Source organism: Haliotis rufescens, unplaced genomic scaffold (assembly GCF_023055435.1).
Source record: "Haliotis rufescens isolate VD_foot unplaced genomic scaffold, xgHalRufe1.0.p SCAF_6, whole genome shotgun sequence".
Classification (NCBI taxonomy): Eukaryota; Metazoa; Mollusca; class Gastropoda; order Lepetellida; family Haliotidae; genus Haliotis; species Haliotis rufescens.
Window position 1 is genome coordinate 5,856,673 of NW_025964334.1, and position 25,319 is coordinate 5,881,991.

A 25,319-nucleotide genomic window follows, 5' to 3' on the forward strand; every position below is an offset into this window, starting at 1 on the left:
AATATAACATAAAAATTGTCTTTCTTCATCTTTCATGATAATTGATCCACAAAAGACTCCAACCAGGCCAACCGAAACAAATTCATTACACAATCAAATAAACAACAACAAAAAATACCACATTAATTCATTTGTCCCCCTCACTAGTTCATCTTATTTGTTAGCATAGTGGCCTAGGATGATGTAATGTAATGTGCAGAGTTCCCTCCCTTAGTCAGGGTATGCTGATTATAGGTTTAAATCCCATGTTTTCTGATTATGATCCTCGGTTGTCAGCCATGCTCATTTGCATTTCATAATAGTGGTAAATGTACACTAGACATTTTATTTTATACTTCAGTATGAAAAGACTGAGTTTTCTGAAGAAAAGAGTTATTTTCATTGCAGTGCACTAACACTTGATATTTCACTGCAGTGAACAGAACACTTCGATGAAAATATCGTCTTTTAGGAGCTACCTCCTTTTATCGTAAGTGTCTAGCCCCTACACAAACTGTTGACTTCCTTTTTACGTTAGTTCCACACTGACAAGCCAAAATAAGGGTCATTGATGGAGTTAAAATTGCTTCTTGTCATTTGTAATTCTCTTGAAAATATTATGTTATTAACTGTAAATTTCTTATTCAGCTTGTCAATCGAGACTGTTCATTTCACAAAGCGCCATTTTCATTATTTCACCAGTGTTTATTCTTTTGCTTCTAACAGTGTTCTTGTAGCTTTCCAGAATATTTTTTGTCTGAAGTTCATGTCATATACAATCTTATACAAATGTATGATGACAAATTTTATTGACCAAAACTATTTTTTGTTACTTTTGTTTATAACTTTTTGCAAACATGTACCTACTTCCTGAGTGGCAATTTTAAGGGGTGGTGAAAAGTCCCTGTGTTTTAGGAAAGGAGAATTTATGTTTCAAGGTTTTACATTTGTAATGACATAATTTAGTTCTCAGGGAGACAACTACACAAAAAGTGTATAATAAATGGAATATTCCATGCGTCTCGTGAAATATGTTGTTTCTCTCATCTCGTGATGGGGAAAGGAGATATTTCACTCGACACATGGAAAATCCTGTATGTATATCAAACATTTTTTTTGCTCAAACACAAATATAATTATATACAGATTATATACCGATAATCCCACAGAAAAATAATTGATAAAATATAATGATAAAAGTGAAGAAAAATTACCATTGATTTCAGAAGGCTAGACCATGGGACACAGTTTTGCCAAAACTTTATGTCCATAAATTTTCGAAAATATGTACAGTTAAATATTTATATTTGTATTTAGTGTTAGAATAATTTTTATTACTTTATGGCCACATGTGATATATATTTGTAAATGGTTCTGAAATAAATCATACCGGGACATGACTTATCCTCCAATCTGATAGGGGCGGTCGGGTAGCCTAGTGGTTAAAGCGTTCGCTCATCACGCTGAAGACCCAGGTTCGATTCCCGACATGGGTACAATGTGTGACTAGAAGCCCATTTCTGGTGTCCCGCGCCGTGATATTGCTGGAATATTGCTAAAAGCGGCGTAAAACCATACTCACTCACACACTCACTCCAATCTGATAATGAAGCTGAGGTGAAATGGGGTTTAATGTCGTGTCCAAGATTATTGCACGTGTGCGTGTGTGTGTGGCTGTTTGTACTAGTCCGGACTAATGCCGATTTTATAGTGCAAGCCCATTGAGATACCATGCTGCACTTTTTCTGATAATGAACCATATGGATAATTATAATTCAGGTTAGAGACATTCTTGTCTCGTGTTTATGGTAGCTTATCTCATAAATTATGGACATGATATGCAAGCTTAGTGTGGCTTTCAGTCAAAACCTTCTTTTTTTAACTCTGTTAAAGAATTAGTCGTATACCAAACTTTATCTTTGCACAGAGGGCAAAGATATGACTCTTTTTGAAGAAAACAAAGACAACAAGTCTCAGACCTTTAGTACAGCCAGAAAAAATAAGTACATGTGATGGGTAAAGCATAGGCTTGTTCAGTGTTGTGTGTTCCTCAGTAGAGTTAGATGCATTAGGAGTATTATGGCAGTAGCTTCCACCAGTGTTATATATTTCCCCTTTCGGCTGAACCCCAGTGAGATTGTGGTGTGTCGTGTCTGTTGTAAATATTCACATTTCCAACATGGCTTCTGCAACCACACAGCCTATAAATACATGGATCATCACAGCAATAGATATGCATACAAGATGCTCACAGAATCCCTATCTGATTTCTAACATGCCGGCGAACATGCTATTTTGCTTTGAAAGACCCATGTATCAGGTAAACCTGGTGAAGCCAGAGTTTTCTGTCTCCTAAACATGATGAATGTGTAATTTTGTGTCTGGTCGAGGCAATGGTGTCAACAAGTTGATCGCCATCATGGCAGTGCCAGCCTTGTTTATAATGTTCTTTAGCCAAACGACATGGGTATCAGAGTATCAATGTGTAATTTATTATAAGACTGCTGTGTAAATGCATTTATGTTGTGGTTTTCTTGATGTCTTTATTGCGAACTCCATTTTATGCTGACCTTGTGTCATCATACCCTCAAACCTCGATGATTGTCGTCACTAGTGCTGTTTCAACCAACCATTTGAGTGATTAATCTGAATTCCTGGTGTTGCTGTAATAATGCTGATTGTTGCAAATAAAATGTTGACGCAGTTGAACCCCATTTGTCCGTACATGGTCATCGAATTAGTATCTGTCACATACTGACACAGATTCCCACCACCTAGTGATTATTTTAAACCCTATCCTGACGTAATCTATACAGGGAGATGATCAGCTTATGTGAAGCTTTCCTGATGGGGAATTTGAAGTTGCATAACAAAGTATTTCTTCAGATAAGTCGCATTGATTTTGAAAGTGGTCATCTGTGTCATTGGTTGCCATGCTTTGTTGTAGTGAAGGTCATTGGTAGACATGCTATGTTGTAGTGATGGTCATCTGTGTCATTGGTAGATGTGCTTTTTTGTATTGATGGTCATCTGTGTCATTGGTAGATGTGCTTTTTTGTATTGATGGTCATCTGTGTCATTGGTAGATGTGCTTTGTTGTAGTGAAGGTCATCTGTGTCATTGGTAAACTTGCTTTGTTGTAGTGAAGGTCATCTGTGTCATTGGTAGACATGCTTTGTTGTAGTGATGGTCATTGATAGATGTGCTCTGTTGTAGTGATGGTCATCTGTGTCATTGGTAGACATGCTTTGTTGTAGTGAGGGTTATCTGTGTCATTGGTTGCCATGCTTTGTTGTAGTGAGGGTCATCTGTGTCATTGGTAGACATGCTTTCTTGTAGTGAGGATCATCTGTGTCATTGTTATCCCCCGCCGCGCGAAAGCGCGAAGCGGGGGATATAGTATTCACGACCGTCCGTACGTCCGTCCGTACGTCCGTACGTCCCACCTGTTTGTTGCCGCGATATCTCAAGAACTAAACACTGGATTGTCTTCATATTTGGAACTATGGTGTATATACAGACTCCGCAGACACCAGTCGGTTTTGGTGACCTTGATCCCATTTTCAAGGTCACAGCAGACAAATCTGCTTTTAGAGTTGGAAAACGGTGTTGCCGCGATATCTCAAGAACTAAACAATGGATTGTCTTCATATTTGGAACTATGGTGTATATACAGACACCGCAGACACCAGTCGGTTTTGGTGACCTTGACCCCATTTTCAAGGTCACAGCAGGCAAATCTGCTTTTGGAGTTGGAAAACGGTGTTGCCGCGATATCTCAAGAACTAAACACTGGATTGTCTTCATATTTGGAACTATAGTGTATATACAGACTCCGCAGACACCAGTCGGTTTTGGTGACCTTGATCCCATTTTCAAGGTCACAGCAGGCAAATCTGCTTTTAGAGTTGGAAAACGGTGTTGCCGCGATATCTCAAGAACTAAACCTCTCGATTGTCTTCATATTTGGAACTATGGTGTATATACAGACACCGCAGACACCAGTCGGTTTTGGTGACCTTGACCCCATTTTCAAGGTCACAGCAGGCAAATCTGCTTTTAGAGTTGGAAAACGGTGTTGCCACAATATCTCAAGAACTAATCGCTGGATTGTCTTCATATTTGGAACTATAGTGTATATACAGACACCGCATACACCTGTCAGATTTGGTGACCTTGACCCCATTTTCAAGGTCACAGCAGGCAAATCTGTTTTTGGAGTTGGAAAACGGTGTTGCCACAATATCTCAAGAACTAATCGCTGGATTGTCTTCATATTTGGTACTATGGTGTATATGGCGGGGGATATTTCGTCACTCTGTGACAAATACTTGTTGTAGTGAAGGTCATCTGTGTCATTGGTAGACATGCTTTGTTGTAGTGATGGTCATTGATAGATGTGCTCTGTTGTAGTGATGGTCATCTGTATCATTGGTAGACATGCTTTGTTGTAGTGAGGGTTATCTGTGTCATTGGTTGCCATGCTTTGTTGTAGTGAGGGTCATCTGTGTCATTGGTAGACATGCTTTCTTGTAGTGAGGATCATCTGTGTCATTGGTAGACATGCTTTGTTGTAGTGAAGGTCATCTGTGTCATTGGTAGATGTGCTTTGTTGTAGTGATGGTCATCTGTGTCATTGGTAGATGTGCTCTGTTGTAGTGATGGTCATCTGTGTCATTGGTAGATGTGCTTTGTTGTAGTGAAGGTCATCTGTGTCATTGGTAGACATGCTTTGTTGTAGTGATGGTCATCTGTGTCATTGGTAGACATGCTTTGTTGTAGTGAAGGTCATCTGTGTCATTGGTAGATGTGCTTTGTTGTAGTGAAGGTCATCTGTGTCATTGGTAAACATGCTTTGTTGTAGTGAAGGTCATCTGTGTCATTGGTAGACATGCTTTGTTGTAGTGATGGTCATTGATAGATGTGCTCTGTTGTAGTGATGGTCATCTGTGTCATTGGTAGACATGCTTTGTTGTAGTGAGGGTTATCTGTGTCATTGGTTGCCATGCTTTGTTGTAGTGAGGGTCATCTGTGTCATTGGTAGACATGCTTTCTTGTAGTGAGGATCATCTGTGTCATTGGTAGACATGCTTTGTTGTAGTGAAGGTCATCTGTGTCATTGGTTGCTATGCTTTGTTGTAGTGAGGGTCATCTGTGTCATTGGTAGACATGCTTTCTTGTAGTGAGGATCATCTGTGTCATTGGTAGACATGCTTTCTTGTAGTGAGGATCATCTGTGTCATTGGTAGACATGCTTTGTTGTAGTGAAGGTCATCTGTGTCATTGGTAGACATGCTTTGTTGTAGTGAAGGTCATCTGTGTCATTGGTAGACATGCTTTGTTGTAGTGAAGGTCATCTGTGTCATTGGTTGCCATGCTTTGTTGTAGTGATGGTCATCTGTGTCATTGGTAGATGTGCTTTGTTGTAGTGAGGGTCATCTGTGTCATTGGTAGATGTGCTCTGTTGTAGTGATGGTCATCTGTGTCATTGGTAGATGTGCTTTGTTGTAGTGAAGGTCATCTGTGTCATTGGTAGACATGCTTTGTTGTAGTGAAGGTCATCTGTGTCATTGGTAGACATGCTTTGTTGTAGTGAAGGTCATCTGTGTCATTGGTAGACATGCTTTGTTGTAGTGAAGGTCATCTGTGTCATTGGTAGACATGTTTTGTTGTAGTGAAGGTCATCTGTGTCATTGGCAGACATGCTTTGTTGTAGTGAAGGTCACCTGTGTCATTGGCAGACATGTTTTGTTGTAGTGAAGGTCATCTGTGTCATTGGTAGACATGCTTTGTTGTAGTGAAGGTCATCTGTGTCATTGGTGGACATGCTTTGTTGTAGTGAAGGTCATCTGTATCATTGGTAGACATGCTTTGTTGTAGTGAAGGTCATCTGTGTCATTGGTAGACATGCTTTGTTGTAGTGAAGGTCATCTTTGTCATTGGTAGACAGGCTTTGTTGTAGTGATGGTCATCTGTGTCATTGGTAGACATGCTTTGTTGTAGTGAGGGTCATCTGTGTCATTGGTAGACATGCTTTGTTGTAGTGATGGTCATCTGTGTCATTGGTAGACATGCTTTGTTGTAGTGAGGGTCATCTGTGTCATTGGTAGACATGCTTTGTTGTAGTGAAGGTCATCTGGTTCATTGGTAGACATGCTTTGTTGTAGTGAAGGTCATCTGTGTCATTGGTAAACATGCTCCGTTGTAGTGATTGTCATCTGTGTCATTGGTAGACACTTTGATTAAAAACATGAAAAAAAATGTATCTGTCATTACGCGATTTTGATTGGACAGCCAATGTGTAACAGTCTAGTTCTGCAAGGGTGGAAACAGGACTTTTATGGTCAGTTATCGCCCTTGCCATTGGAAGATGGGAACCCGGGTTTTTTTTAGCACTGCTTTACGCAACATTTTGTGAATGTATTGTAGAAATGAACAGGTTTATGAACCATCATAAAGTCGTACAATCCACAAAATTCATATGCTTGGTGTTTGCAGAGAGTCTGTGACTCTTCTCCTTCAAAATGAGGCTCTGGTCAACGCCACTGACGAACGAGGATGCACTCCCCTTCACTTGGCATCATGGAGTGGACGTTCAGATATCTGCACATTGCTCCTGCAGCCCTCCGCCATACCCGCTCAGATCAACGCACAAGTAAGTATAAGACACTATACCCGCTCAGATCAACACACAAGTAAGTATATGGACACTATACCCGCTCAGATCAACGCACAAGTAAGTATATGGACACTGTACCCGCTCAGATCAACACACAAGTAAGTATAGGGACACTATACCCGTTCACATCAATGCCCAAGTAAGTATAGGGGACACTGTACCCGCTCAGATCAACGCCCAAGTAAGTATAGGGACACTATACCTGCTCAGATCAACGCCCAAGTAAGTATAGGGACACTATACCTGCTCAGATGAACGCACAAGTAAGTATTGGGACACTATACCCGCTCAGATCAACGCACAAGTAAGTATAGGGACACAATACCCGCTCAGATCAACGCACAAGTAAGTATATGGACACTATACCCGCTCAGATCAACGCACAAGTAAGTATAGGGACACTGTACCCGCTCAGATCAACGCACAAGTAAGTATAGGGACACTATACCCGCTCAGATCAACGCACAAGTAAGTATAAGACACTATACCCGCTCAGATCAACACACAAGTAAGTATAGCGACACTATACCCGCTCAGATCAACGCACAAGTAAGTATAGGGACACTATACCCGCTCAGATCAACGCACAAGTAAGTATAGGGACACTATACACGCTCAGATCAACACACAAGTAAGTATAGGGACACTATACCCGCTCAGATCAACGCACAAGTAAGTATAGGGACACTATACCTGCTCAGATCAACGCACAAGTAAGTATAGGGACACTATACCCGCTCAGATCAACGCACAAGTAAGTATAAGACACTATACCCGCTCAGATCAACGCACAAGTAAGTATAGGGACACTATACCCGCTCAGATCAACGCACAAGTAAGTATAGGGACACTATACCCGCTCAGATCAACGCACAAGTAAGTATAGGGACACTATACCCGCTCAGATCAACGCACAAGTAAGTATAGGGACACTATACCCGCTCAGATCAACGCACAAGTAAGTATAGGGACAGTATAGAGACACTATACCCAAACACCAGGCAGGGTAACATGTATCATCTTTTAACATCTTTTGGTGTGACGCGGCTGGAGATCGAACCCACAACCTTCTGCTCTCTGTGCAGACACGTTTTTAGGTAATTTGGTCTGTAGAGTACCGGAGAAAGCCACAGATTTATCATGGATTATCGAGGTAAGTGCCTGGGGCAGGCTATTTGAAAATTAATTCGCCTAGATTATCTTCTGGAAGTGCTGAGGCTGAGATTTCAATAGTATTTTATTACCTCCCCGGCATATAATGCGGGGGGTATAGCGATCAGCCAGTCTGTCCGTCCGTCTGTCTGTTATCATTTCTTTTTCCGGAGCAGAACTCGAAAACCATTCAGTGTATTTGATCGAAACGTGGCAAATCTATCAGTCACATACTGAAGTGGTGCCTTTTGCTATTTAGGAATTTTAGAAATTTGTATTTTTTACTTTTCAATGGCAACAAGTTGGACTTAGGTTCTATAAGAATGGTGTTCGTTTCCGGAGCATAACTCAAAAAAACGTTAAATACTCTTTTACAAAACTTTGCATTCTACCAGGCACATACTGAACTGGTGCCTTTTGATATTTAGCACTTTTAGAAATTTTTATTTTTTACATTTCCATGGCAACAAGTTGGATTTAAGTTTTAATATAGGGTGGGTTCACTTATGGAGTATAACAAATAAACTGTTAAATATTTCCTTGCCAAACATTGCATGTCTATATATAAAGCACATACTGAACTGGTGCCATTTGATATTAAGGAGTTTTATAAATGATTATTTTAGAATTTCCACTGCAGCTATTTTGACATGGGCTAAGAGAAATGTTGGGTCAGTTACCTTGTTTGGGACCATAACGTGTTAAAATGGGCGGGGCATATAGATGACTTCTATAGCGAGTCACGGTGCCTTAGACGACTGGGACACCCGAACCCACAGATAAATAGGAGAAGTCATGCATTCACAGGAGTTTTTTCCATATTTGAGTTGTGTCTTCTGCAATTTCAGCCCAGTTCAAAGATGTGATGTTTTTCCGGGTGGTATGCTCAATTTGTTTTTAGATTGCAGTTTTAACAGCTGGGTTTTGCTTATTTTCTAAGTCTCTATTTGAGTGTGTTTTAAATATCTTTTTCAAAGTTAACCATCTTTAGTTATATTGTCCGTATTAATGATTATTGTCAACATAAATATTCATCTTTATGGAATATTTTATTTTTCATATGAATTTTTCATTAACTGGAAAGGTACTCTCCCAAACACCACCCACCCCTTACTAATGTCACTCTTGTGGGCAAGGATCCTTTGTTGTGGATTATTATATCCTTTATTGTGGATTATTATATCCTTTATTGTGGATTATTATATCCTTTATTGTGGATTATTATATCCTTTATTGTAGTTGCTTCATATGTAGCAGGGCGGTCGGGTAGCCTAGTGGTTAAAGCGTTCGCTCGTCACGCCGAAGACCCGGGTTCGATTCCCGACATGGGTACAATGTGTGAAGCCCATTTCTGGTGTCCCCCGCCGTGATATTGCTGGAATATTGCTAAAAGCGGCGTAAAACCATATTCACTCACTCACTCATATGTAGCAGAAAGCTTTTGTTTTCACATTATGAAGTAATTATGTGACATAATTGTGGAAAGCCACAGTGAGGATTGGGGCCAGGCTCATACCCCATCGACCCGTGAAGATCCGGGGTAGATCAGGTCTTCAGCAACCCATGCTTGCTGTAAAAAGCTACTATGCTTGTCGTAACAGGCAATTAATGGGATTGGGTGGTCAGACTCACTGACTTGATTAATGTTTGTCATCCCAATTGCATGGATCGATGCTCATGATGTCAATCACTTGATTGTCTGGTCCAGACTTGATTATTTACAGACCACCGTCATATAGCTGGAATATTGCTGAGTGCGGTGTTAAACAAACAAACAAACAAAATCATACCAAATCATACCCTCACAAACAAATGAATATTTACTGTTTATCTGTGAACTTCCTGAATGATTTGTGTCCTGGTTGTGTGGGAGTAATTTATCATGATGATTAAACATTTACAATCCATCAAGATTATGGATCTGTAGGGTATGACTCCAATAATTACCTTACTGAATAATTACCACATTTTATGAAACTTGTGAAATGTCAGACTTGTTTTTGTGTGATATGACCTTTATGTCTTTATCATAGTTTAGGGGGCACGGGTGGCCCAGTCGTCTAAGGCGCCGCGATTCGCTGTGCAGAGTTGCGTCCCCTGGACACGCCAGAAACCTATGATTGTGGGTTCGAATCCCGGTTCACCCCGATTATGTTTCTAGGTTTGTCAGCACCATACCCGTGCTCGTAGGTTTCACCGAAGTGGTAAACGTCTGAACCTGCATCACTTCGGGCTTTCCTCCCACATTAAGCTGACACGCCGTGATATAACTGGAACAATGTTAAAAGCGGCGTTAAATCCAACTCACTCACAATTATCATAGTTTAGGTCTGATATATAAGTATATTGTCTCAGTGAGTTGAATTTTGTATAATTTCAGAACAGCGATGGTGAGACCCCACTCCATTGCGCTGCTCAACATGGCCACTGTATTACTGTCTCAGTCCTCCTCCAGGTAGGTCGGAGTTATGTCCCTTTGTTAAAGGTTGTCAGGCATCAGTATCAATGGGTAAATGCTCCTTATTTCCCTAGTGCAGACTGCATTGCTTCTGACTCAATTTTACCTCTAGATCTAGATGGTTAAGAAGATAATTTTGTCACAATTAACCCTTGAATTTAATTAAACTGATTGTCTTAACCATATTCTTATATTCATGTTCCTACAATTATGTATTTTCTGCATTATCTGATTTTATTCAGTATTCATATTACAGTTCGATCTGTTCTTGAATTTTCTTCTCTTTTTTTCCACCTTGTTCACTCATGCAGTTGCAAACATTTACAACTAGAAGTCCTTGAACACTGATAGTATTGACAATGATATTTCAGGACAATGCAGATCCAACAATACGAAACCTGGGGGAGTTCTCTCCCTTGGATCTTGCCGCCCAATATGGCCGCCTTGATGTTGTCAAACAGTTGATCACAACTCACCCAACGCTTGTGAACAACTTGATCTTGAACCACTCGCCACTACATCTAGCATCAAGGAGTGGACATCGCGCCATCGTCCAGTATCTGCTAGATTCTGGGTTCAGTGTCAACCTCAAGGTATGACAGCGCACATGGACAACGTTGCTCTTAGTCAGGAAATATGACATTGATATATATTAATGCTAGCCTATATTTTACCGCATGGTAGTAATGTACCTTATGTCATAGGTCTTCAGCAACCCTTGCTTGCTGTAAAAAGCGACTATGCTTGTCGTCAGAGGCGACTAATGGGATCGGGTGGTCAGGCTCGCTGACTTGGTTGATGCATGTCATCTTTACCCAATTGTGTGGATTGATGCTCATGATATTAATCACTGGATTGTGTGGTCCAGACAAGATTATTTAAAGACCACTGTCATAAAGCTGGAATATTGTTGAGAGCGGAGTTAAACAACAAACAAAACCTCCTGGCAGTAATGTACCTCCTGGCCATGCCTCATGGCAGTAATCAGGGTATGAAACTCCCAAAAATTTCAGCCAGACCACAGGACTGGCTAGCTGAAATACTTGCCAGCCCTGACCAAAACCTGCCTGCCCACTATAATCATATGTTTCTCAGGATAAGCTAAGGGGGTTTATTTTTGGTTACATTTTAACATTCATCTTTACATATGAATTAATGCTTATCATCGGGAAATATTTAGAATATTTTCACATGTGAAATATAACCCGACCGTCGGGCAGGGGGATTTGAAAATCTGGCAGCCCGAGTTGAAATCAAGCCGTCTCGGACGGTCGGGCAGGCAGGTATTTCGAACACTGCAGTAATGTACCTCCTGGCAGTAATGTACCTCCTTGCAATGCCTCCAGCAGTAATGTACCTCCTGGCAGTAATGTACCTCCTTGCAATGCCTCCTGGCAGTAATGTACCTTCTTGCAATGCCTCCTGGCAGTAATGTACCTCCTGGCAGTAATGTACCTCCTTGCAATGCCTCCTGGCAGTAATGTACCTCCTTGCAATGCCTCCTGGCAGTAATGTACCTCCTGGCAGTAATGTACCTCCTTGCAATGCCTCCTGGCAGTAATGTACCTCCTTGCAATGCCTCCTGGCAGTAATGTACCTCCTGGCAGTAATGTACCTCCTGACAATGCCTCATGGCAGTAATGTACCTCCTGGCAGTAATGTACCTCCTTGCCATGCCTCATGGCAGTAATGTACCTCCTGGCAGTAATGTACCTCCTGACAATGCCTCATGGCAGTAATGTACCTCCTGGCAGTAATGTACCTCCTGGCAGTAATGTACCTCCTGACAATGCCTCCTGGCAGTAATGTACCTCCTGGTCATGCCTCATGGCAGTAATGTACCTCCTGGCAGTAATGTACCTCCTGACAATGCCTCATGGCAGTAATGTACCTCCTGGTCATGCCTCATGGCAGTAATGTACCTCCTGACAATGCCTCCTGGCAGTAATGTACCTCCTGGCAGTAATGTACCTCCTTGCAATGCCTCTTGGCAGTAATGTACCTCCTGACAATGCCTCCTGGCAGTAATGTACAGTGATCGCTCGCTATTGCGCTACCAATGGGGTCCAAATAATTGGTGGGCGTTATAGACGATGACGTTTAACCGAGGCCGAGGCGGGGGAGCGCGCTCGGCAAATCTCAAATCATCAATAGGCCTATGTGTTTATCTCACGTCACGTCAAAATAGTATATATTTTTATGGACCTAGATCTACCTGTAATATCATTCATTTATTAAATCTGTCATATTTCACAATGTCTGAAATACGTATTCCATTCTAATTTATCATTTTTTATCAATAAATTAAAAAATTATTCACTATTTCCCACGATGTTATTGAAAATAAAATTCTCGGACACACATTTCGACAACGGGTCCGCATCGAACATGTCAAAGAGCAAAATAAAGACTATTTTAAGCAAATCTTTAAATATATTATACAAAGTGATAAATAAAATCAACAAAAATATATCTAAAAGTAATCAAACTTACATCTAAGTTATTATTTCCATCGTTTCGTGCGATCGCGTGTAATGTAAGTCAAATGACATCTCGGCTTTCGTCGCCTTGAATTCTCGGCTCGGACACAACGTTTAATGCAAAAATATATGCATGAAAAATCTTTGTCACAGCTCGTAACCTAGCACGATACATTCGCGAAGTTCCATATTTTTAATATATATCGTGATTTCCTGCTTAAAACGTTCAGAATAACACGATTTAACAAAAAATCTTTCGCTAACTTCTGAAATTTATCAAACACGAGCTTGGTATCACAGCTTGATTGGCTGCCTGAGGTCACGTGCTCAAAATTGACCAATCACGAAACTTGTAGCAGATTTCGGCAAGAAAGCGTCATTAGAAACAAATTTTAATCCAATGAAATCGCTTGTTATAACTACGGGGAAAAACAGGCGATGTTACGAAAGCGCGATTACGAAATGAATGACCGCCGTGTTGTGACAGCAACTACATGTGTGTGACAGTTTAGCCTTAAATTGGATTGCCCACTAATTAAGAATATAAACTTCGCTTGTGGTTCTCTTTTATTGCATGCATGCGCTTCTAAGATCAAAGGATGTATAGTGTGAAAAGTTAACTAGTTGAACAATCGTATTTCCGGGACTTGCCGCGGATGTTTTCAAACAGATTATTAGAACTCCATTCAGCGATAAACGATTGATTATGCAATGAGAAGCGTTATGTGCAAATGAACAACGAACAACAATACAATTATGTCTGTGTAAAACTCTCAGTAATAAAAGTGTACATAAATTTTGGGAGCCATGCGTTACCGCGCGTAATAACCGAAGTAGCGCTTTATCGAAGAGCGCAATAGCGAGCGATCACTGTACCTCCTGGCAGTAATGTACCTCCTGGCAGTAATGTACCTCCTGACAGTAATGTACCTCCTGGCAGTAATGTACCTCCTGGCAGTAATGTACCTCATGGCAGTAATGTACCTCCTGGCAGTTATGTACCTCCTGGCAGTAATGTACCTCCTGGCAGTAATGTACCTCCTGGCAGTAATGTACCTCATGGCAGTAATGTACCTCCTTGCCATGCCTCATGGCAGTAATGTACCTCATGGCAGTAATGTACCTCCTGGCAGTAATGTTCTCCAGGACTAGCCTGCCTAGGCTGTGCTTTCATGCCCATTCTATGACCTGATTTTGGGTGTAAAAGAACTAAATGTTCATCCAAGCATCCAGAACATTATTGACTTTTTCATTTAATAATGAAATTACATTTTGCATTGTTGACATGACATGTTGAATGACTTATTGTGGCTATTAAATCTCACAGCATGATTTCGCAGCATGCTTATACATGTTTCCTGTTGTGTATGTGAGAGTTTCAATTGGAAGCAGCCAGCTTGTACGTTTAATAACTAACATGAATAGGACGTAGTAAATAACACAATGAGGCACTTTATCTAACTCTAATCATGCAAACACACACTGACACAGTCCATGCCTAGCAGCTGGTGATCTAAAGTTGTTTTGAGCAGGTTTGTCAAGGCTGTAGATCGCCAGCGCTGCATGTCATTTTGAAAATAACCATTGTGTGTTTTCAGATTTGTGTTGTGTATTTGATATCCGGAAGTCTCAATTGGAACTGTGTTAAAGTGTAAAATTGCAGGGCTACAGACAAGCTGCTTAATTCCGTAAAATTACCCCCCCCCCCCCCCCTCCCAACACAGACACACACACACACAGACACACAGACACACAGACAGACACACACACACACACACACACACACACACACACACACACACACACACACACACACACACACACAATTAATATTCAAAACCCAATATTTTCAATTATCTTGTGTACAGAAATGCATGCATTAAATGGAAAACTCGCATGTAATCTGAAAATCTTAAAAAGTTTACTCATTTTGGGAAAAACCCAATAGAGTGATGAATAGATGAGTGGAAAAATCATCATTACCCAATTAAAATAGAAACCTTCGAAGAGTTATCTGGAGCTCTGATGCTGCAATATGAAAAAAAGAATGTTTGTTGACATGGTAAAATACAGAAATAGAGTAACATCCACTTTCTCTCAGATCTTGAAACTGTAAATCTTGAAATTAACGTGAGCGTGAATTAAATGCGAAAAATGCATGTGGTCTTTGTTCGCATTTATTAAACTTCGCATTTATGTCTCCAAAATACCATCAACAATCTGCACACTTTGGATATACCAACTTTAATATGTTCACAAACACGGTTTATTGAGCTGCAGTTTTAACAAGTACATAACAATGTCAATTAAAGGATAGGAATTACTCAATAGGCATCCGATGAGTTATCACTGCTGGGGTCAAGAGTTCTACCCACTCGTGTCAAACTAGGCATCATTGACCACTCCAAGTGTAACCACTGAGCTATCGTGAGTTCTTGTCATTAAACAATTTATCATATGACTAACCACGGGTCCGGGTAGTCCTGTGGGTACCCGGGTCCTACACAGGACCCACCCGACCCGAGTACCCGCGTTACCTGTCCCAGCCCTACCTCACACCACTAACAACTGTGTGTGGCTGTGTGTCTGTGTGTTCACTAACAGTGTGTTGTCTTTCAGACTGATGCTGGCACGCCATTGCATGAAGCTGCCACTTACTGTAAAACTGATGTCATCAAACTGCTGCTAGATCGAGGTAAGATGAGGTGCAGTTCAAAAGCAATCGATGTCTCACACAGTGAGGTCTGCAATTCCAGTTTATGAGTCAAAGGGAGATAACTCCCCAAGATGTCTTCACTCAAGGGTGCTAGGGAAGCTGGGTATCACATCAAGTGTAGAATAATACCACGCTGATTGGTATACAGTGATGTGTTTACTGAATTAACTTGATTTTTTTGGATTAGAGATTCATTTTGGGAGCCATGTACCATTACCAGAAAAATGTCATTTTTTAGGTCATATGCGCTGCTTGTATCTGTTGTGCAGTTTTAGATAATACAGGGCTCGAAATTACTACTGCCACCAGGCCTGCGGCACAAAATAAGAAATGGCAGGCTTTAATTATCCCCCGCCACAAAGTGGAAGGGGGATATAGATATGGGTGATTTCTGTCCGTCCTTCCGTGACGTCACGTTTTGTTACCAGAGCGTTACTCAAAAACAATGAGATATCACTACCAAACTTGGCCCATAGATAGGTCAAGTGGTGAACTGGTGCCTTTCGATAGTTTGGCATTTTTAACAAGTTTATTTTTCGAGTTTCCCTGGCAACAACTTTGACTTAGTCTGAAAATAGCGGAAGTGTTCCTTTCGGGGGCAGATCTTGAAAACCGTACAATATTTCTTTACCATACATGTCACATGGATAGGTCAAGTGGTGTCTTTTTGAAAATATTATTTTTCGAGTTTCCGTAGCAACCGTACATGCATATTGTCGGGGATATGAGTATGTCATGCTTGTTTTATGTACAGTGTTTCATGGGCATGGGCATTTTTATTACAAGTGTTTTTGTTAATATATTTTTCATATCTTGACAAAATTCATCTTTGAAAAATAAAAAGTGTTTTCAGTATTATTCGGTGAATTCTGTTGATTACATCTTACAAACGTTTGACGATATGTTCAGGATAGCATGAAATACATTTGTATGTACTCGCTTCTTTCCGTATTTTGACACATCGTGAATATTACGTAGGTCTTGTTTGAATGAAATCGTATCTTTCTGTATTTTGACGGAATTACACTAACTATATTACATCGGTGTTGCGTTTCAAATGGGAGTACCGTATTCGACTTAATAAGCACCCAGGGCGCTGTCAAAATTAGAAATAGGGGGCTCTTATTAGAATATTATTTTGGTGGGAAAAAACAGTTGAAAGATAAATTTCATGGTTATGCTGACAGCCTAAAATGTTTATGTACAACAGATATATTTTTCCAGAATGTAATTGCCCATAATTATGGGTGCATATAACACACAAGTGTGTATTATACGCAAATAAATAAGTCTTGTGTACATTGATCAATCGGAAGGGGTGCTAATTGGGATTGTTCACTAGCCAATATATCAGCAAATGTCACTTTGGGTGCTTATTAGAGCGGGGCGCTGATTACGTCGAATACGGTAGTCATTTGTGTTGACTGTTGTGATAAGCCTAGCAGACGATCACAGTTGTCAAAACAGAAGTCTGAAAAGGAAACTCCATTTTGATTTTTTGAAGCCTACTGCTGTAACTTCTATTAAAGTTACTGCAAATGAGCAAAGAAAACAGTGTAGGTTAACGAGTGCTTTTGAATAATCTTACTTTTGTTAGAATTACTCGGACATAGGAAGTAAGGCACACCTAAACTGAAAATGCCGCATCTGAAAAACAGGTCCAGTGCCCTTGGACACACCTCTCTTTTTCTAATTTCGAGCCCTGTAATATCATGAAGAACATTATTAGTTACAAACAGACAAACGTTTTTCTTCTAACCCTAAAAGCGTGAATCCTAACTGTATAGAATTATACAGGCCGATATGCATGTAGGGATTGAGAATGCAATGTGTTCCTGTGTGATACTAATGGCATGGTAGAGTTGAAGGGATAGAAATTAACCAAGAACATTTCTACCCCCAAATGTTTCAAATTCTACTAGCCCTGAGGATACCAAACTGGTCAGGGCTAATGAGTTCTGGGCTAATGAATTCTATCCCTGACCTGGACAATACCTTGTATTGTCAATGTATGCGAATATGGAGTGTCACAAGATGTGTTGCGGTACTTTCTAAGATTTGAAAAAAAAATGAATTTGTCACATCTGTTTTGTGGTTTCGATGCTATTACCCTGAAACATCACTCATAAACAAATTTGATACACAAAGGTGAATACAACTTTCTTTTTTTTTATAAATTCATGAAAATGGAAGTATGTCTTTGTCACCACGGAGATCTGCATCCCTGGCAGCTCCTCTCCAGGTCATGGTCTGAGCTTCAGTGATGTTTTACATGTTTATGTTTTTCATGTGCTGTCAACTCTTGAAGAAAGTTCACTCAGTCAATGAGATGTACACAAACCCATCTTGATAAAACTTGGCATGCGTGTGTGTTGCAGGTGTCATGGTGGACGAGCAAGACGTACGAGGACTCACCCCGGCGGACATCCTCAAGTCCCTGCCCTCACAGAAGGCGCATGAGGCTACGAAACTCATCAATGGTGAGTGGAGTATGAGTGGGTAACGGTTATATCAATAACGATTTGTTGATATTTGAGCTGTCTAAAAAAATTGGTAATTGGAAGTATCATTAATGAGTGAGTGAGTGAGTTTGGTTTTACGCCGCTTTTAGCAATATTCCAGCAATATCACGGCGGGGGACACCAGAAATGGGCTTCACACATTGTACCCATGTTGGGAATCGAACCCGGGTCCTCGGCGTGGTGAGCGAATGCTTTAACCACTAGGCTACCCGACCGCCCCGTATCATTAATGGGAAGAAATATTAAGGATTATCGATATAAAAATTGCTTTGTCGATAATATCTTACATGAATTATTGTGATGAGATAAAGTTTAAATTTACCAAACAGACTTGTTATTAGCTATCATGTCAATTGCCAAAAATGGAAAGCAACTGTTTGTGTTATAACTTAAATATCCACAGAGTAATCCAGTGGCATAATGTATGTTGATTTATTTCAGACTTTTTTTCATACTTGCTCAAAACTACTTCTCCAATATTTATCGATAATTGATTGATATTTAGTTAACAAGTATTGATCTCTTTGATCTGTATCGATAGCCAGCCCTAGTTGATATTATATTTCCGAAGACAGATGGTAGACGTAGTTTTTGGTTGGAGGTCCGGCGTATGTACGGCACTTAACATTTTGATACAGATTTCAAGGACCAAGTTAATACATCGACTTAACTATGAGATCGGCTTATCTACCGTCATTTACGGTATGTCAGTAGCGGGGTGTACATTATTTTTCAAGCTAGAGTTAGTGAGTTACAATTTAATGTCGCATCAGCATTTTTTCAGCCATATAGCGACTTTTGCAAGCTAAGTGATAATTTACATGACAATCCCCCCAAATTATGTACACATTGACACATATAACAAGTTCATCATTAAGAGTCCACATGTTACAAAGAATTATTTTTGTTGTGTGAGATCTCTCTACCAACGTTTAGTGTGGTGACAACAGGGTCAATTGAGAGGTGACAAGCAAGTGACGTCACTAAGCTATTATGATGTCATGATTTCTGTACAAGCCGGCCAGACGATGTTTGGGTTTTTGCATGACGAGACCGGCCAATCACGTTGCTAGATTACTTAATGCGTAAATATAAAGTTACCATACAAGGACAATCTCATTAAAATCAGACCTTAGTTCTAGCTACCGCTTAACAATGATCTGAAGACATCCCAGTAGAGGTCACGTCAAAACGACCTTTCATCCGACCAATCAGTGCGTCGCTTACCAGATGATGAAAGTGACAGTCGGAATGTGATTTCTAATCATGCAGTCTTGAAAACTTTAACGACTGAATCCTTCCAATCTAGACCATCTGCTAGCCATTCCAGAATGTTTTTTGTTCCGGTTTCAAAATTGTAATCGAGAATTTGTCAAAATATGTTTCTAAGCGTAGACACCAATTTGAAATTTGTGCCGTAAAGCACGAGAAAGCTGCTTTCTGATTGGTCATTCCATTGGCTGGGCAAAGTTCGCGCAAGGTCGGTCTGACGTGACCCGTAATGGGATGTCTTCAGATCTTTGTTTAGCGGTAGCGAGAACTAAGATCTGATTTTAATGAGATTGCATACAAGGACACATGACTAGCTAAAATGATAACCACTCCACTTCGGCATCACTTGTTAGCTTGTGCATGAATGTCGGAGTGAATGAGTGAGTGAGTATGGTTTTACGCCGTTTTTAGCAATATTCCAGCAATATCACAGCAGGGGACACCAGAAATGGGCTTAACTCATTGTACCCATGCTAGGAATCGAACCCGGGTCTTCGGCGTGATGAGCGAACGCTTTACCCACTTTGCTACCCGACAACACCCATGAATGCCTGAAAGCGTGTTCAAAACCCAATTCACTCACTCACTTCATTAACTGATGGGTCATTTATGTCTTGACAGAGTTATGTCCCTTTGATTTATTCATGATGATAACTTGTCCACACAGATCACATCAAAGGCTTGACCAAAGTAGTCCTGCAGGACAGGACGCCATCAGAAGATGAGTACGACTTCAGCCCCGAGGACGTCTCTGTCCCAGTCCCCGAGCCATCCCCCCCAGTCCAGGACAGTGACCCCATCGCACAGATGTATGCCAAGGTCAACAAGGACAACAGAGAGAAGGCAGCAGCACTGAGGCAGAAAAGGTGACCAGTAGCATCAGAGGCAATGTGTATATGTAACTGTCCTGAAGACAGGACCCCTCTCATGGTTCTAACGGGGGCCTTGGGTACGCCAGAATTCTATGATTGTGGGTTCGAATCATGGTTCTACCGGGGGGCACGGGTGGCCCAGTCGTCTAAGGCGCCGCAATTTGCTGTGCAGAGTTAAGTCCCTTGGGTACGCCTGAATTCTATGATTGTGGGTTCAATCCCGGTCAGCCCCGATTATGTTTCTAGGTTTGTCAGCACCATACCCTTGCTCGTGGGTTTCACCGAAGTGATAAACGTCTGAGACCTGCATCACTTCGGGCTTTCCTCCCACATTAAGCTGACACGCCGTGATATAACTGGAATACTGTTAAAAGCGGCGTTAAACCCAACTCACTCACTCACTCATGGTTCTACCCCAAGGTCAGAGCCAACACTGGAATCTAGATGCTCTAATGTATCGCCACATGAAAGAGGGTGATTTTTGGAGCAGGACACTTTTGTGTGTTTTTGCTTTTGTTTCTTCATTCCAGCAATATATACAGAAAAAGCATGGCATGTGAGGAGCAGGATACTCACACGGTCACATCTTTGGTTTGGAGTCATGAAAAAAAGCGTGTCACGGATGGCATAGTTCCGTAAATAAAATTAACATTTGATGCCAAGTGAAAGGATGTTTATAAATCTTTGGTGATGTAACACTCACCTGTAACTTCTCTGAGAGGCATTTAGAAGTTGGAGTACTAAGTAAGGATAAGATATATGGATGAACAACTTCTTTATTTCAATTAGGAGCGCTGTTTTGGTGTAGGTTTTAAAACCGTTATCAAGCAAGTGATGTACAGATTATGGTCTAGCCTACACCAAAACGTCGCTCCTAATTGTAATAAAGAAGTTGTCCAAAAATCTTATCCTTACCTAGTCCACAGAATGGAAGAGCAAATCACTGATATGGTTCTCTTTGGTAAATGAAGTTGCCTTCTCCAACGAGAGGAGATCTTCACTCATCTTCCATCATCAAAACATCTGTTGACCTTTTGTTGCTTTACCTTAACAGTTTTACAGCATTAACTCTTTCATCCCTGGCTGCCCCAGAGTTATGTCCCTTGAAACACTGCAGTCCCTCACACTGACAGGCCTGCACATTGGGCAGTCGGGGCCAAAGGGTTAACAAATGCATCCTGTTTGAACTATATATATGTATTCTCCTGCTTCAGCCCTGTGAGCCCCGATGTATCACCACCCCCCATCCCACCCCGAGCGCCCTCTATCCGCTGTTCCCGGAACCCTGTGGAAGCAGCACGGCGGTCGCCACCGGTTACAAGTTGCCCGGCAACAGGCAGCTCCATGACAGCAGCAGAAGCTGGTGCTAAGGTACTGCAAGCTGTTGTGTACATTGATGCTCAATGGAAGTTTGAATGCTTTGGCCGTGAAAACAAAACTGTGTCTCATTTTCAAATGACCAAGTCCCAAGGTTATTTCCTTGGTCTCTCACTTGTAGTGTACTCATTGTAAGCACTGAACACTCTTCCATGCACTCTTTACACTTTGTCAAATAAAACTGACAGACCTCGAATACTCTCGACACCCGCAAATCTGAAAGCACTTAATGTTTATCTCTTAATTGCGCGGGGGCACGGGTGGCCCATTCGTCTAAGTTGCTGTAATTCGCTATTAGCACCATAACCATACTCGTTTCACCAAAGCGTTGGAGACCTGCATCACTTCGGGCTTTCCTCCCACTTTAAGCTGACAAGCTGTGATAACTGGAATACTGTTAAAAGTGGCGTTTAACCCATCTCACCCACTCCAAATTGTACCAGTCACTGTACACAGTGTCCCCTTTCAAGTGGACCTGTGAAGATCCGGGGTAGAATAGGTCTTCAGCAACCCATGCTTTACCGTAAAAGGTGACTATGCTTGACGTAAAAGGCGACTAACGGGATCGGGTGGTCAGGCTCGCTGACTTGGTTGATGCATGTCATCGATACCAATTGCGTGGATCGATGATCATGATATTAATCACTGGATTGTCTGGTCCAGACTCGATTATTTCAAGACAGCCGTCATATAGCTGGAATATTGCTGAGTGCAGCGTTAAACAACAAACCAACCAACCAACCAACCCTCACAAGTGGTTAAATCCAACTCAGTCACTCACTCACTGGTGTGTATGTTCTGTGCAGGAGCAGCCGAAGAAGCCGCCCCGTCGGCGCCCCACCCGACTCAGCCAGTCCAGCCAGCAGATGGAATCTCAGGAACCCAGTCAGGAGGCCGACGATCGCAGCGTGGATACAGATGACACCGTGTCAAGTCATCGCGAGGAGACTGACGGCAGCGAAGACTGTAGCGCTATGAAGTCTGCTACCTCCACTGCACCAAAAGACCAGCCCAAACTCCCAAGTCCTGTGTACTGTAATGTTCCGCCAAAATCGGAGTCTGTGAAATCCGAACTTACGATAACCGAAGATCAGCAGAGACAGAATGAGATAAATACACAGGGAGAGCCTGTGGAAACTTCACAAATAACAGAAGCTCAACCCCTTCCCTCACCAAATGTGATTCATAGTGATAAGGGAGATAACTCTGTTCAGCCAGAGAGTTCCTCCGAGATCACAAGTGACTCTATCGATGTCTCGAATAACACAGATGTATTTAGTTCGGATGATTGGTCTCGGAGTGAAGTGTCTGCGATCGAGAAAGAAAAGACGGATCATTCTGAGGATTTCTCCACGGCCACATCTGATGATGGACTCTCAACTTCAAGTGTCTCTGTTATTGGTAGGTAGCCCTTAAGGCTCGGCTTGGTTTGGTTGAAACATATTTTTATTCATAGTAAATGGGATTGGAAACAAGTTGAACAACTTAAAATGCCATCTTCACATACATGCTCGGTATTTGTAAAGTACCATTTTGTTTCACTGGATTATGAGAAACATGCTCATAAACTTATGTAACATTTCATTTTTGTTCCAAGCATCTTACCGTCTTGGAGATACACTGTTTGTAGTTCAATTTTCAGATAACCAAAGCCATGAAATAGCTTTTTGAATACCATTTTCTTGACGTAGAGTTAATTTTGAATAGTAATAAAACCAAAATAAGTTTGTGTGTTTGTTTATGCCACTGTCTGGAGATCAATATTAATATACATGTATCTTGGTTTTGTAAAATTCAATGAATCATTATCAGGCTGTGAAGAACCCTTTTACTTGATTATTTCAATGTGCTGATGTGTAGGAATACATGAAAGGTAACATTTATGCTGAAATCTTCAGGTAAACATTTTGGTAAATTTGACTTTTTTTTAATATTTGCCTGACTCCAGTGTTTGATTATTTGTGCAGGAGCTTTCGATGGAAGTGATCGTGTTCAGAAGCCAAGTTCACTAGAGTTTGAGAATAAAAGGACCAGTCGGTCCAGTGTGGATGTACCCCTGTCCCCCACCGGCTACGTTCAGCCCCCCACGCCGGACTACCCCCCACCCTCACCAAGCACAGCTGTGCAGGGCATCACACAGAAGATCAACCCCCAGGTAAGGCTGACAGAGCACTGTATCATGTAGGGCCCGAGGTCACTACCCCCCCCACCCCCCCACCCTCACCAAGCACAGCCATGCAGGGCATGACACAGAAGATCAACCCCCAGGTAAGGCTGACAGAGCACTGTATCATGTAGGGCCCGAGGTCACTACCCCCCCCCACCCCCCCACCCTCACCAAGCACAGCCATGCAGGGCATGACACAGAAGATCAACCCCCAGGTAAGGCTGACAGAGCACTGTATCATGTAGGGCCCGAGGTCACTACCCCCCCACCCCCCCCCACCCTCACCCTCACCAAGCACAGCCATGCAGGGCATGACACAGAAGATCAACCCCCAGGTAAGGCTGACAGAGCACTGTATCATGTAGGGCCCTGGGGCACTACCCCCCACCCTCACCAAGCACAGCCGTGCAGGGAATCACACAGAAGATCAACCCCCAGGTAAGGCTGACAGAGCACTGTATCATGTAGGGCCCTAGCTCATACAGTGTTACGACGTACTGTATAGGGTTGGATAGTTATATGTCATTAGGGTTACATACCATATATCGCTGTGTATAAGGCAAGTTTTTCGTACCTCGAAGTAGGGGGCTTTCAAGGGGGATCGTCTTATACACAGGGTTGAAGAGTTTTGATGTTTTTCCCCCCAACACAGACATAACTGTGAGCATGTAACCCGGGAAATACCATGTCAGCAAATCCGTAATGAAGTACGCAAACTAATCATGTAATTACACTGTCTGGTTGGAAAAACAGTTCATTATATATCTGGACTTACATTTGTAATCTATTTTATTAATTTAATTTCATTCAATATTTTTTATTTTCCTTTCCGCAATATCATATGTGAAGTGATCGGAAGATCGCACAACTCACCATTAGTTACAGCAACCACAGTCATTTTACTAGATTGATGACTTGAAACGAACTTTAGTGGATAGAGAATAGATATACTTGTATGTATCATAAATGCCATACTTTGACTCACTGAAAGTATTTGTTGTAGTTTGACTATTATTTGTCAACATAGGCATCAGCAGCAATCAAATTGTTCATACGAAAAAAATAGCGATCAGCTGTACCAAAGTGCTAGGCTTATGGTTATTACTTTTTTTCAAATATATATAGTAAAATACTACTAAAAGAACATGAGATTGGAATAAATTATTCTGAATAAAATAATAGTTTCAGATTCAGTTCTTTCAATTATTGTATCAAAAGTCTTTAAAGTTATATTATTGGGTAATTATTAACCAAATCACCGGTATATTCCGAGAAATGTGTGCACAGCTGATTGCTACTTCCAGCTTAGTTTACAAGAAAATACACACGGTAATCTTAATCTCTGCATATAAAACAATACCTATCAGAAGAGGAAATACAATTTTATCAGTAAATGATCATGTCTAGTGTTTTTTTTATCTCAACTTTTAAATTTGTATTTGTACCAAGTATAATTGTTATGATCTGTTCGTTTCCCTTCAGCGATCAGGGAAACGATGTAATTTTTTTCTGTGGAAGACAAACATGTTTTTATTGCAAATGTAGGGATTGTGTATGCACTGGTGACGTGCTTCATTCTGATTTGGGGCGGTCGGGTAGCCTAATGGTTAAAGCGTTCGCTCGACACGCCGAAGACCTGGGTTCG

General features: G+C 41.3%; 1 protein-coding gene across 7 annotated transcripts in view; it reads left to right on the plus strand.

Annotated features, from left to right (window-relative positions):
• Nucleotides 1-25,319, plus strand: part of LOC124148803 (ankyrin repeat and sterile alpha motif domain-containing protein 1B-like) — a 209,610-nt gene that overhangs the window by 48,381 nt on the left and 135,910 nt on the right. For 6 of the 7 annotated variants that reach the window (XM_048386148.1, XM_048386144.1, XM_048386145.1 and 3 more), the window contains exons 3-11: nt 6,478-6,634; nt 10,191-10,265; nt 10,640-10,861; nt 15,368-15,443; nt 17,843-17,944; nt 19,926-20,124; nt 21,345-21,501; nt 22,314-22,908; nt 23,475-23,662. In XM_048386148.1, the coding sequence (XP_048242105.1) occupies nt 6,478-6,634; nt 10,191-10,265; nt 10,640-10,861; nt 15,368-15,443; nt 17,843-17,944; nt 19,926-20,124; nt 21,345-21,501; nt 22,314-22,908; nt 23,475-23,662 (1,771 nt within the window). Of the gene's footprint in view, nt 1-6,477; nt 6,635-7,544; nt 7,617-10,190; nt 10,266-10,639; nt 10,862-15,367; nt 15,444-17,842; nt 17,945-19,925; nt 20,125-21,344; nt 21,502-22,313; nt 22,909-23,474; nt 23,663-25,319 lie in introns of those variants that run through there. The other variant, XM_048386150.1, reaches the window with a different exon arrangement.